Source organism: Notothenia rossii, assembly GCF_949606895.1.
Source record: "Notothenia rossii genome assembly, chromosome: 9".
Classification (NCBI taxonomy): Eukaryota; Metazoa; Chordata; class Actinopteri; order Perciformes; family Nototheniidae; genus Notothenia; species Notothenia rossii.
Window position 1 is genome coordinate 10,438,801 of NC_136907.1, and position 13,993 is coordinate 10,452,793.

Sequence of the window (13,993 nt, forward strand, 5' to 3'; positions counted from 1 at the left end):
AGTGCTCGGTTCTCAAAAGGTCAAAGTGTTACCTGGAGCAGCTCCTTGGCAGAGCCTCTGCGGTCCACATCCATCTCCAGACAGCGGTTGAGGAAGTCTCTGAACACCGAGGAGAGCCTCTCTGGGTTCTGCAGCTCGGGGGTCCCGTTGGTAGCTATCAGGTACAGCGCCTGGCAACAAGGAAGAGGTCAAGCAGACCATCAAATGAGGCCTCCATAAGAAGTAAAAAAGAAATCTAAATATTGAATATCTATGCATTCTCTATGACCCCTGGAGAGCTAACATCCTGCGTCCCGTGTTGTGGCTGCGCTTTGTGTCTTACCCTGAGTGGATTCTCATTCAGGTAGGGCGGCTCTCCCTCCACCATCTCTATGGCCATGATCCCCAGAGACCAGATATCCACTTTCGGGCCATAAGCCTTCCGAGTCACCACCTCCGGGGCCATCCAGTAGGGCGTTCCCACCATCGTGCTGCGCTTGTTCTGCTCCGGAGTGATCTGAGCGCAGAAGCCGAAGTCGGCTGCAGAGGAAGAGAGAGGTGCAGTGTTCTTTGTCTGCTTCATCACATTAAATAACAGTTTCACTTTGCACGTACCCTTATTTGAATTTAAAGGGGACATATGATGCTGATTTTCAGGTTCATATTTTAATGTTGTGCCTCTACTGTGACATGTTGACATGCTTTAATGTTCAAAAAGCTCTTTATTTGTTTCATTTTCACCCTCTGTCTGAAACCGGAGCCCAGTCTGCTCTGATTGGTTAGCTGGCCAGCTCTGTTGTGATTGGCCAACCGCTTAGAGATGTGCTGATCAGGTACAATATGTTGGAACGCTAACCAATAGAAGCGCTAGTGTTACATAGTGATGTAATTGTGTTACGAAACTCTCTCTGGAGAGAACTTAGAGATTTTAACATTTGCAGACCATTTACATGCACAAAAACCTTTCTAACACACTACAGGAAAGGGAAATAACATAACAGGGCTTCTTTAAGTGTTCTTTAATTCAACAAACTAATCTAAAAAATGCTGTTTTTTCACTTTACCACATTAAAAATAAATGCATATGTTAGAAAGAAAAATACTTACTGAGCTTGACGGATCCGTCCATTCCCAAGAGGATGTTGTCACTTTTTATGTCTCTGTGGATCACCTGGTTGGAGTGTAGGAAATCCAGGGCTTGAAGACACTGTAGAGAGCGGAGAAAAGATTTTGAATCAGATATTCCAATGCCAACGAAGCCTGTACTACACACAGTTTTTTTATCTCCAGGCTGGTTTGAGTGTTTAAATGTGCCTGTGTGCATTAGATGTAAGGGTCAGCTGAGTGTAGCCACAGGAGAGTTGCTGATGTGTAAACTTGGCTTCTTACCTCTCTGCAGACTGCAGCTATCTGGCCCTCGTCCATGCAGGTCTCAGTCACTACATCTGTCAGCGAGCCACCGGCCAAATACTCCATCACCACCCATAGCTCATCTCCTACCAGGTAACTAATGAAAAGCCAGAGAGAAAAGTGTACTTTTAGAGTGACACGCATTTCATGTTGGGGGTTTCAGTTCAGCTGTTGCTTTAATCATCTGTTGTTATATTGACATTTGGCGCATAGGCAGAACAAATGAGAAGAAAACCTCCTAAGAAGAAGAGCGTAGAGCAGCTGTTGCATATTTTGAATTAAAGGTGAGTGAGCTTCATGATGCAGAGTCGACTACAACACACAGTCGGTGATCAAGCATGTTACTGCCAGCTGGGACCAGCAGAAAGAACAACAAAATGAAATCAGAGCTGAGAGGAACAGATGCTTAAAACAATGATATCAACTTATTTAGTCAAATTGTTCTCTGTGTTTTAAAACAGCAGGTGGCAGTCATGTGCTAAATGATAAATGCTGACCACCATTAAAAGAAGGAGGAGACGGATGTGAGGAGGAAAAAAACTGATCAGAAGAACTCAGATGATCCTTCAGTGTCATAAATGACCCCAAACCAGTTGCTTTGGCCAATGCAGTGACTCATGTCAGCACTCATATACTAACTAAACACTTATATACTAACTAAACACTTATATACTAACAAAGCACTTATATACTAACACAGGACTGGCTTATCTAGAGCCAGTTGAGTAGCACTTGAAATGGTTTGGCTCTATGAAACCTGATGTACTTATATGATTCTGTCTTCTTCAAGTTTGTATCTTCTTGGTCGAATGCACTTATTGTAAGTAGCTATGTAATGTAACGCCTGAGATGAGATATCATAACCTTAGATTATTTTAGAATAACAATAAATGCTACATTTTATATATGCTGAAAAAGCAATAATAACCTGTTTGTGTCATATTAGAGAAAAGTAATTGACAGCAATGGTTAAATGAATTGCCCTCTATAAAGCAAAAAACTCAAATATATGTTGGTTTCAGGTCCTCCATCTGTTATGCAACAGAACATTAAAAAAGCTTTAGGTTTTTGACTGCAGTTTGAGGAAAGCACCTTGGCAAATGTGATGGCCTTAAGATTCTATATTTGAGGCAATAGACCAAAATAGCTATTAAAAGGGCCTTGAGTTCAGGCTTATAATCACGTGTGAAAACTGACCTGTCCAGGTAGTTCACTATATTGGAGTTTTTGTTTTCCCTCATCACCAGGATCTCATTGATGATCAGCTCTTTCTTGGGCTGCTGCTGCAGGTTCATCTGCTTGATGGCCACCTGAGAAAACAGACGAGGAATTTGTGGCTCAGAACAACGTAAATCCTGATGGATTAGTGAGGAAAGATGAATAATATACGGTGAGTGAGCGTTTCTAAAACCAACATTAGAGCTGCCTTACCTCTTGGCCAGTTGCTATGTCGATAGCAGTGTACACAGTGCCGGACGCTCTGGGGATAAATAAGATCAAAATCACATTAAAGATATGTCATCAAAGTTTTAAAAGTACTCTGAGAATAATAATCATAACATACATCACTGTTCTAACTCAAACTAAATAGTGCTGAATATGTTCACCATCATTTTTGAGTTACCACGACAGGTGATACGTGTATTGTCCCATAAACGTCTATACTAACCTGATCAAACCAATTCAAACATCAGATGTTTTTTTAAAAGTCAGACCACAGACACATTGGTCTATAGCTTAATTGAACTGTGTTATACATTATATATTAAGGAGAAAGTTATCACGTTGGCGCAACTACAGCTTTGTGCCTTTACAATTAATATCATTTACAAACTTTAAGTTGCGATTATGTCATGAATTAGTAAAAGGCAGTTGGAGAGCACAGACCTTGCTAAGATGAAAAAGCACTTATGTATCCGCTTTGTGATACAGATCCTTTCCAAAAGGAAATGGGTTCTTCTTTGGCTCATGCTATAGCCTCGCACTGAGAAAATTAGGCCAAGTATTTAATAGGTTTAAAAGTTATTTTGGCAGTAGAAGTTTTTTGGGCTCTTCATCAATATACTGCATGTGCTCATTTCACCATGACAACAGAACCACTCTTGAATTACCTTAGCAGGAATGAGCACACACAAGTAATGTACAGTTTCCAATAGCTGGTCAACTGAATGGTATGCAGCCGCTCTGTCCTTATTAGGAGGTGTATCTCATGATACTAAAAACTTTCAGCTGTGAATTCAGGCTTCTGGTTTTTCCTCTTTGTTTTGCTGCCAGGTAAACCTGTGTGCTGTCAGAAGTTATTAATCGTGGTCCACAGTTCCTGACCGCCTGCTAATAAGTTAAAGATGACCCAGCAGAGAATAAATAGACAGTAATCTCGTTGTTTCAGACAGGAGCTTCCTGATCAAATATGGAAATAGTGAGGATGTCCGAGCAGATAACAACCACACAGTTTCTATCTGTCCCATGGCCATGTCAGGATACAGTTCACATTTCTCCTCTATTTATTTTTCTCTCGTTCATTCAACCCTCCCTCTGCCTCACTGGAGCGCCCACTACGGCTGCATCTCTTCTGGAGAGACTGACTGCTCCTGAAATTGCTCTATTTCAATAACTGCGACGACCGATGTATGAACGCAGATAGACTTACCCCTGTCCTATTTTCTCGAAGCGTGTGTACTTCTTTTTGGGATCCCCCACGCTCACAATACTCCCTGAGTCAGAGAGAGAGCAGATATATGATGATTAAGCTTATGTGTGGTGCACAAAGTCATGTGAGGCGCTCACACAAACACACAAATACACAAATAACATAACTACAGAACCGTCTGCCTTTCTCTTTCAGAATTACCCCGCCTTGAAGTGCAGCTACTTTAAATACCGTACATGCATCTGCACTTAGCGGTGCCTGTCGGTAACTAGGGCTGAAGTGTCAGTAAAGAGGGGGTAGTGCTTTAAGGGAAGGCCATAATCAGTGCAATAAGATTTTGTTGACAGTTCTCTGGCAACTATTTTTCTAAATACAAAATATGAATGCACAAAATAATGTGTTGAAAACAGTTACTGAGATTCAAAGAACATCACATTCTTCAATTATGGAAGGTATTTTTAAGACTCCATGATATCTTTTAGTGTTTTTTACAAAATAAAGATGAAATAATCAGAGAGTTAAGGACTTCTACCGGGGCTGTTTGACAAGAAAACCTGTAATATCATTTTTAGTTTTTGATCAAATGCTGCATTTTCGTACCGAATACCCCAAATATTGTACGGTTGACTATTTGTGCTTATACAAATATATACACAATGACATTTCAGTGTAATCATCAGTGGAGAGGGTATAATGACTTAGTAGGAAAGGGAAATAAAAAAGTGACACTTCTGTAATGCAGCCTTTAAAACTAGGAGAAGTCAACACGTACTGAGTCTCTCCAGAATCTCCTCATCTGTCATTTTGGACTTCTTCCTCTGGCGGTCAGTGTGGCGGTACATCGTGTTGTCGGGTTGGACCAGCGACTCTGGGGGAGTCACCACTTCCTTCACGGGGGTCGGGGGCTTGGGCTCCAAGACGGAGCGCGTGTAGATCTGCGAGGAGAGGAGAGTCAAAGAAATGAAGAGGGGGGGGGGGGGTTTTGGATTTGCAGCAGAGCGTTTTCAACTCAGCACGCCGTACAAACTCACAGATTTGGTGTGTTCGGGCCGAGGGGCGACGACCGGGGGCAGTTCGTCGTCATCTTCCTCTTCTTCCTCTTCTTCCTCCTCTTCCTCTTCTTCCTCATCCTCTTCTTCTGACACAGGTGGAGCGATTGGAGGCTCTGACGATGATGTTTTGGCACCCTGGAGGGTAGAGATGTAAGTGAGAAGGGATGCATGTGCCCTCTAGTAGCATTTAGCGTATTAGCTGATCTGGATATTTTTGAATGCTTATAGCGATGAAGAGTCAGCAAACTCCACACCAGCGGTAAACAAAGTTCCCGGCCATGTGAGTTTCAATTTAAACTTTGTCTCACACACAAGCTGTAGTGAAGGTGACTAAACTATATAACAGTCAATCAAAGGTGATGATGTTAATCAGCACATGGGAACAACATAAACAAAACACAATTAAATCTGTTTTGATACAGATTTTGTGGAAAGAAGAAAACGAATGGGGCACAATGGTCAGGATTAGGATTAAGCTGAGAGCTAAAGGGGTTAGCATTTAAAGTGTGAGGTGCCATTCAGTGCGTTTTTTACATTAAGTCAGGTGTGCCACCAACAATGAGAATGCATTTGAAAGAAACACAGCAGAAATATGCCACCACATTGCAGTACTGGTGCAATATGGTGATGAGCTGTGGACGTCCTCTTCATATGGTAGATACCTTTGAACAAGTCTGATTAAAAAGCTTCAGGCATATTATATTTATTATGCCTAATACTCAGCTTTTATTCCCCCCCCCCCCATCCAAACCCTGCTAGCCCTGGATCATCATCCTCTTATGGAGTGGAAACATTTCATCCATTTCCAGCCTTGTCATGCATAAATGAAGCAGTGCAGCTTAGTTCTGGTGATTAAAGGGAAAGGGTCTGTCTGAAGGAAAGTCTCAGTCCTCCATTCAGACACACTGGGCCTCTGATGCGCTCCAAGGAAGGCCAAGACTGCAGTGCAGGAAAGAGTGTCTTTCTAAATGTAAGCAGAGCCTCTTTTTGTTTTTGCAGAGCCATGCGGTAATGTTTATAACGGTACATTATTGGAAACTGTAAAGAATATGAGCTCATACATGCAGTTTGAAAGTCATCACAACCCTCTGCGCCCCTGCCCTGCCATTTCAGAGATGGTCCGTTAGAAAAGAAAAGGATAAGAGGTGCTCTTGTGGAAGGTAGTAAATACATTAGTAACATCACAAACTAATAGATCCAAATACATCCCCCATAGAATTTCAATACATCAGATATTTATGTGTGTTTTTTCAGTAGGTATAATCAGAATTAGGAGATCAAATTTAGCTTCGTGGCCAATGCAGAGATACATGATGTGGAAAGTAATATGGAGGAGTTACCTTGTCAAATAATGCGCTGCAGGTTCTAAGGCTGACAGGAGGCCCAGATGACAGCAGCCGGTTCTGAATGTGAGGGTTGAAAATGGGAGGATTTACTCAAAACAAACCCACACATTGTTGGAGAGTAAGGGGACTTCAGGGCAGGGTGGGGGAGGGCAGGGGTCTCGCTACTGAGGGGTGGACTAAACGTCTAAATGTTCCTCCTGAACCCCAGCTGGACAAGAGGACATGATGGAGACACAATGTGCCGCCTGAGGACTATCTTTGCCCAACCTACCTTTGGCGATGTTTTTTATTGAATGATACTAGTTTCCATTTCTGTTCATGCACCTGTCTTGCTCTGTGACCTGAATTAAAAGGTCCTGTTGACATGTTAAAGAGGAAATGGATTAAAAACCACAATTATAGTCTGGTACACATTATACACATTATCCCGGCATATACAACTAATTAAGGAACGTCCATTGTTTCAACTTTGTCCATTTGCTTCGTTGGAAACCCATCACTTAGTTTGACTTGAACAACTCTCAGTTAACTGTCAGCTGGGATGCTTTGCTATTGAACACAATGTTGTGGTATTTATTTTGATAACATGTTATTTATCTATTTAACTTTTTAGGGCCAACAATAACAGAGCTTAGACCTGACTGAACTAACAAGAACTTGATCTGACAAATGGCAAACATCATTAGTGACTTGATAATTCCAACATAATTAAGTAATCAACACCAATTATTCTCCAACCGCTCCTTTGTTTACTAAGGTTCATAACAGGCAGGATTGGCACACAGACTGAATTCAGTGTTTCTTTTAAGATCCATCACAAAAATATATAATCTTGAAAGAGCAACCATGCTGGATTTAAAGGTCTTTGTGAACTCAGACTCTCTGGTAATCAAACTGTCACTGCTATGTGATCAGTGGTCAGGCTGTCTGTGTTACCGACAGATAAGTGCTGTGGTGTGACTCTCAGGGCTTGCTGGTTGTTATGGGGACTTGTATGAAATGAGAGATATGTCTTAACTGATGGCTAAACGGGGGACACTCCTCACATGTAAGACCAGGGCACAAACACCAAGACCAGGTTGAAAACCAATTTCTTCTTCATTTCTTTGTATAATCAAAGACAAATGTTTGTGTACAGCTAAACGTCTAATTCCTTATTGCTAGAGGTGGACACTTAGGACAATATTTAGCAGGATGTAGAGTCATAATGAGATCCTGGAATCTAAAATGTAATTACAACCTGACCGAGCGCTTGCATTAGGATGCAGCTCAGCGTTCCCAGCGCCATTATGCACAATTAAAGAGTGTAGGTCGAGCTAAGGTCAAGGTGAGGTTTCTGATCGGCCTACAAAATGAACGACTGGCTTAAAATGATGTTCAAATCAGTTAAAAAAGAGATCTTAATATGGTGGATCGTACTCTCTTTTCAGTCTGACTAAATGTCTTGTATAATACTTAATAACAAGATGGGGAAAACTGCAGGGTGGATTGTAGCGGAGGATCAGAAGACACACATTAGCTCTCATTGCAGGTTGGTAGATATTTGAGTTGAAATCTGACAGAGAGCATCAGGTAGCTCCTGCTGGGTTATTGTTTCTCTCTGAAAAGTGACAGTTCGCTTGAACAAATATTGGCAACTCTCCTGTTTTTTCTGCTTCCCTGAGACAGGGCGGAACAAAGTGAGGATGAAATCTGTGGCACTGAAGCCAAGAGCTGAGTCACCTCTGCAGGCTGAGGAGCGCAGTGACGGTCTGAGGCTGAGATGCTCTCAAATGCCCTCAGTGGGCTCACACAACCCTTCAGTATCACTGCCACACCCACTCGGCCTTCACTGTCCAAGCTCTTTCCAGCAATGGGCCTGCATTAAGTGATCCCATTTCAGTTTGCCTGGGGCAGCGAGTCCCACTGAACAGACTTGGATCCACTTCTTCACCCGGCTGAGCGTGCACAGGCCGAGGCATTCAAAGCATAGATTACTCTGGTCAGAGGCGGGAATGAGGTCAGCACAGCAGGGGGGGGGGCCTTCTAGATGCAGCTGAGCATCCACTGGAGCTTTTCTATGGGTAGTTCAAAGTCTGGTTGAGTAGATTGGAAACATCAACAATGGATAGCCGTGGCTGTCGCAGCAGTCACTGTTTTCTGCAGAATCAGAGGCTGGCACCAAAAAAATTGAGGGAATTATGCTGCATAGTGAGGGCAGTAAGCCTCTAGAGAGGAGCGCACACATTTGGCCCATTAGAGGCAGCAATAAGCGTTCTGGAGAGTAACACGGAATATCCCAGAAAAATCCCAGAGCAAAGTAAAGAAAGATTTACTGTAGTATATTTTGAGATGTATATCACAGAGAGGCTGTGAGGTTCAAGGCGCTGAATTAAAGCCACATTATATTGTAACTTATCTGTTAAATTATCACGATGTTAGATGTATGAGAATCATAAAGAAGTATATCTTTGAGTTGAGAGATTCTCCAATAAAATGTGGCAGGGATTTGAGCACCGATTGGGATGATTTGTACTCTAAATGTTTTCCTATAAAAACCAGACAGTCTAGGGAGGGAGAGATATGCAGCGCAGCAATAAAACTCATAGAAAGTAACCTCCCACTTAAAGGGAAATGTTCAATAAACAACATTTAGATTCCTTTAAAACTGAGCGTTTTGATTCTTATTTACTGACACATCAATTGTCAGATACTCAATTAATGGTATTGTCCAGCTTCGTGACAGGAATCAAATGCATTATTTAGGGTTATAACCAACACTAACCAAATAAGCTTGGATATGAAAGAACTCACCAGAGTGTTTGCTGCGATGTACCCATGTGCCGACTTGTCTGAAAAAAGAGAAATTATTTGTAATCTTTTGTATTAGACATCAAATACATTTAGAATTGAAACTGGTGATTGTTATTTTATCTGTTTTTCTTAAGCGGCTTACCTCCCGATGTGAAGCTCATGTACTTCTGGTTGTTGACGGTTTCTTTGGAGTCGTAGAACTTCAGGACGTCCAGCACGGCCTGCGGGTTCTTCTTCTGCTCCAGTTTGGTGATGTTCGAGGTCTGCAGGAGCCGGGCCCATTGCTCCGGGATACCCTGCACCATTAGAGGTCCAATGTTAAAAGTTATAATATCTTAACAACAATATATATATTTCCTTTTGAGGAAAAGATATAGGATGTTAAAAGGCCTTCGATCACAGCAAGAAACTGTTGACAGCAACTGAGTCCCCTTTTATAGGATACAAAGATATACATTTTTCGAGTTCTCTTGAAGTTACTATCTGAGGAACAATCAATTAAATGAATGATATGACATTTTGGGGAAATAAGCATGTTCTTAATCTCTTTTAGTTCAGCAAAAGACTTGAAGCAGTGGTAAACCATAACTTATCGTAGGCAGATGTTGTTTGTGTAGAGGTTTTACTGTGCTTTGTAATGCTAAGCTAACAGGCTAGAGCTTCATACAGTATATCATTAAAATGTAGTGTCTGGCTTTTCATTTAACTCTCAATGCAAAAGTGTATTCCCCATAATTTCGCAATTATCTTTGAAGGCTTTTCCACTCTCTTTTTATGGCCTGCCTGTTTTAATAACCTCTGGCTGAATGTAGCTGAACGATGGGTTTCATTCATGCTAGCTTTGTAAACGTGGATATTTTTATACACACACCTTATCAGCAGCTTATCACCAATAATATAGTGTATCCTCACAGAAAACCATGACAACGGGAATCAAAGTGTTGTGGTTTGAACTGTCTTAAAGGGTGCTGTGCGTCATAAGCAAATAGCGTATCAAATGAACAAGGAACTTTTTGAAACTGATGTCATGGACAAGTGGAAGTCAAATAGGGCAGAACACAGATCGCTGCTCCTGAATCGGTTTTAAGTCTTGTAATTTTTCTCAGTTATTTTATGAAAATAATTATTATTATATAACAAACACAACTTTAGTGTTTTAGAATAGTCCTGGTGTTGTATTACGGTTCCTTTATTTAGCTATAAAACATATTTCCATAACACTTAACAGTAAATAAATAAACATAGTTATCATTTACATTTATAAGTTTGCAAAAATCAATCATTAACAATTATACATTCAAATTAATGAAACTCATTTATAAGAAGAAATGATTCAATTAAAGCTACAATAAACATCTCTTTGGAATCAAAAAGTAAAAGGCTGTTGCATTGATTTAAAAAAAAAAAGAGATGACTGAGTACAATAGTCCTTATATATAACTTTGAGTTGTTGGTGTTTATTATAAAGAATAATAAACACAGGCTACATCTGCTCCCTGATCTCACGACGAATTGTAAGTGGCTACTGCCTGAGACCACATGCTGTAGTTGTATTAAATGTGCCAACTGCTAGGACTGTCTTAGGGAAGATAGCATTTAGATGTGCAGCTCCACTGTCTTGGAATAGTCTGCAATCAAAATGGAAACTGAGCAATCTGGTGCCACTAAATGTTTTTAAAGCTCGGTTGGATGCTACTCGATCGGAAGCTGTTGGTACCTGTTCATGTGGATAGTTATTGTAAATTGTAAATCCCTGTAATGATGCTGTATGATGTCCTTTCGTTGTTCTGTTTATGTTTTTATGTTTCATGTTACTGCTACTTGAGCAGGTCTCCTTGAAAAAGAGATCAATGATCTCAATGGGATACACCTGGATAAATAAAGGTTTGAAATGAAATGAAATGAAAGAAGACAAATACTTTCTCTAAATAAAAGGGAAAAAACATGAACTAATGAAGTGTAAAGAATATTAAACCGGCAATAAAAGCAGAATGTAACACTGTGTCATTACATATCCAGGTCTTTGTGATAATAACACATCGACTGCTAACAGAAACTGCAGCTAAATGTCATTTACCAATAAACTCTAAATTATTCCGGCGCAGGTTTCACCTGATGGGGGAGATGGAGCAATTGTTATTCAAGTCACTAGTCTTACCAACTTTATGTGGAGGAAATAAAATCATTATCTGACTTCATCACTTTAGGGAATTGTGATTTTAGAAACGCTTGCCCGGCGGCTCTCAGCCGGGAAGATTTTATGAGCACGTCTTATGTCAGGAGAAAGAGACACTCACTGTGAATTCTCCCGTTATAGCATCAAAGCCAACATGAATGGTGTGTTCAAAGTCTGAGGGGAGGGATATCTCAGGACGCTCCTTCTCCTTCTTCTTGTTTGCTACAGGAAGTAAGCAAAGATTGATTACAGGCTGATTTCTAGTGAGTTAATGTACATTTTGTGTATCACTGCGAGGCGGGGGGGGGGGGGGTGAGGGTGACGTGCGGGGGAGGATACTCACTCTTGTCTCCCCCGGGGAAGATGGAGCGCAGGCGGACTTTCTTGTTTTTCTCTTCAGGAGCCATTGGAAGCGGTTTAGTGGCGTGATTCAGTGAAGAGTCTCGGGAACTACTGTTCATTCTCAAGGGGGGGGCTGGTGGTTTCTCTTCAATATCAACACTATCAGACATCTTTAGAAGCACTCACAATGTCCTGTCAAAGAAAAGAAAAAAAGATGGAGGTTCAGTGTTAAAATACAAATTTGACGAATGTGAAGGTTACGACATCTCTCTTGATGCGCAAACATAACCTCGAATTTTGACTAAAACTTCCCAGTTTAAGAAATATATCAAGGGACTAACTGATTTTGTAAAAAGGTTGACTGACGCATATTGGGTGATGTTAAGCACACATTATAAAGTTGTTTTTCTCTGTTGAAATCATATTCTATAAAAAGTGGCAGAAAAGCCTTGACCTTGTCCAAAACCTGGAGATATTAAATCTTCAATGGGCCATTCATTTCCCTTTTTTATGTAGTTTTTGTTTGATCAATGATTTTTGTTCAGCTTTAAACCAGTTTGTAAGCAACACTTTAGCTGGTGCTGTACAAAGACTGAATATATGTATATTTTTCTGCATTTTACAATGAGGAATCCATTCTGAGTGACCCTGGCTAACATGTCTTATACTTTCAACATATTTAGATTTAGTAAAAGACCAAACTCTGGAGTCTGATGTCCAGTGGGTCTGTTCAGATGTGAAAACAGTAACCAGGAGTTGATTCTAAGAGAAACTGGCAAGAGTAAACGTCCCCATCACTCATCCTCTCTTCTTCCATCCATCCATCTTAAACTCCTTCACTGACTCGCCCCGAGGCCAAGCCCATCATGTGATGCGCAGCACAACTGTCCCAGAAAGCGGGCCATGCAGCCGCCCCCTCAGTGGAGACCTACATTAGCAAACAAAGACCCTCCTCGGTTCTTACACGGCACTCACTGCCTCCGACAAATTACACATGTGCATCTGGCTTTTACAGTTTTATATAACTATCTTCCTGTGAGAGACAACATCTGGGTTGTCTGCTTGTTAAGTTCACAACATATCTGTTTCTGAATGAAGGTATTAGATGAGCAAAATAATGGTTTATTGATTATAAGAACTGTGATTAAATCGGCCTCCAGTAATAGTATTATTAAGTGAGATGATGTCTTCCTTTGACACTTATTTGTCAGTAATGTGATCTTTCTAGCTTTGACGGGACAAACAGAAATGTGTGACTTATTATTACCTTAATCGATATCTAATTTGAGACCTCTGACTTGATACAAGTTTATAAACCAATAACGTGTCACAATATTTTCTTAATTACTTCTAGATAAAGCCAGGGTTATGTTCGAAGAACTTGATCTAATCAGCATATTTCAATATGTCAAAAACTATGAATGAATGCAATAACAAAACGAAATATTTAATTAATTAAATATTTCGTTTTGTTATTGCATTCATTTGTATAGTACTGTATCATGTCTGTATCATCTTTTGTTTCATTTGTATTATCTTTGGTTTTACACGCTCGAAAAAAATAAATAAACTAAACTAAACTATATTTAATCAAATCTTTGGACAACAATACAATGTTTTACTTTTTTGACAAAGACACCACGATAGGATATCTAAATCATTAAATACAAAGAGCAGTGTTTGATTGAGAAGTCATTCACCAAATTAACGTACAGACACGCTAAAAAAAATTTTTTAAATAACCCTTGTGATTTTTGTGAGTCGGGAACTTCAAAATAAGGGCGTATCAGTTTCTCATCTCATCCAACAGTTATTATTCCCCTGGATGACATTAACTATTAATGTGTGATTGTGTAATTATGCTGATGTTCTTTTCATTCAAACAACACTACAAATAGCTGCCAATAATTATTATGTGAACAACATCTGACATTGGTCTGAGATAAAAGACATACAAGTTAACACAATCTTGATGCTTCATAATGAACTGGACACTGTTTTCCGCTCCCCTGACTGTCTGAGGAGAATAACAATGTTGCCTCACTGGGCAAGTGTGTTGCAGAAACGGCATTGTAATTATTTAAAATTGGAAAAAAGTTTATGATCAGTGCAGGAAATAATTTGATAGATAGCAACCAGTACTTTGCAGGATTTTTAATATCAGAGCTCGCTGTGGATGTATTTACATTTTTAATTCAACAAATGGTGGACAGAAACTACAGACTGAAAAAGCGAGAGGGCGGCA

General features: G+C 40.3%; 1 protein-coding gene across 5 annotated transcripts in view; it reads right to left on the reverse strand.

Annotated features, from left to right (window-relative positions):
* Positions 1–13,993, reverse strand: part of LOC307017731 (serine/threonine-protein kinase PAK 3) — a 45,739-nt gene that overhangs the window by 4,007 nt on the left and 27,739 nt on the right. For 4 of the 5 annotated variants that reach the window (XM_079647466.1, XM_079647465.1, XM_079647467.1 and 1 more), the window contains 14 exons: positions 11,750–11,940; positions 11,528–11,628; positions 9,373–9,526; positions 9,231–9,268; positions 6,432–6,494; positions 5,071–5,226; positions 4,812–4,974; positions 4,040–4,103; positions 2,821–2,869; positions 2,587–2,699; positions 1,369–1,486; positions 1,087–1,186; positions 323–519; positions 33–170 (listed from right to left, as the gene is read on the reverse strand). In XM_079647466.1, coding sequence (XP_079503592.1) covers positions 33–170; positions 323–519; positions 1,087–1,186; positions 1,369–1,486; positions 2,587–2,699; positions 2,821–2,869; positions 4,040–4,103; positions 4,812–4,974; positions 5,071–5,226; positions 6,432–6,494; positions 9,231–9,268; positions 9,373–9,526; positions 11,528–11,628; positions 11,750–11,918 — 1,623 coding nt within the window. In that variant the 5' untranslated portion in view covers positions 11,919–11,940. The remainder of the gene's footprint in view (positions 1–32; positions 171–322; positions 520–1,086; positions 1,187–1,368; positions 1,487–2,586; positions 2,700–2,820; positions 2,870–4,039; positions 4,104–4,811; positions 4,975–5,070; positions 5,227–6,431; positions 6,495–9,230; positions 9,269–9,372; positions 9,527–11,527; positions 11,629–11,749; positions 11,941–13,993) is intronic. The other variant, XM_079647468.1, reaches the window with a different exon arrangement.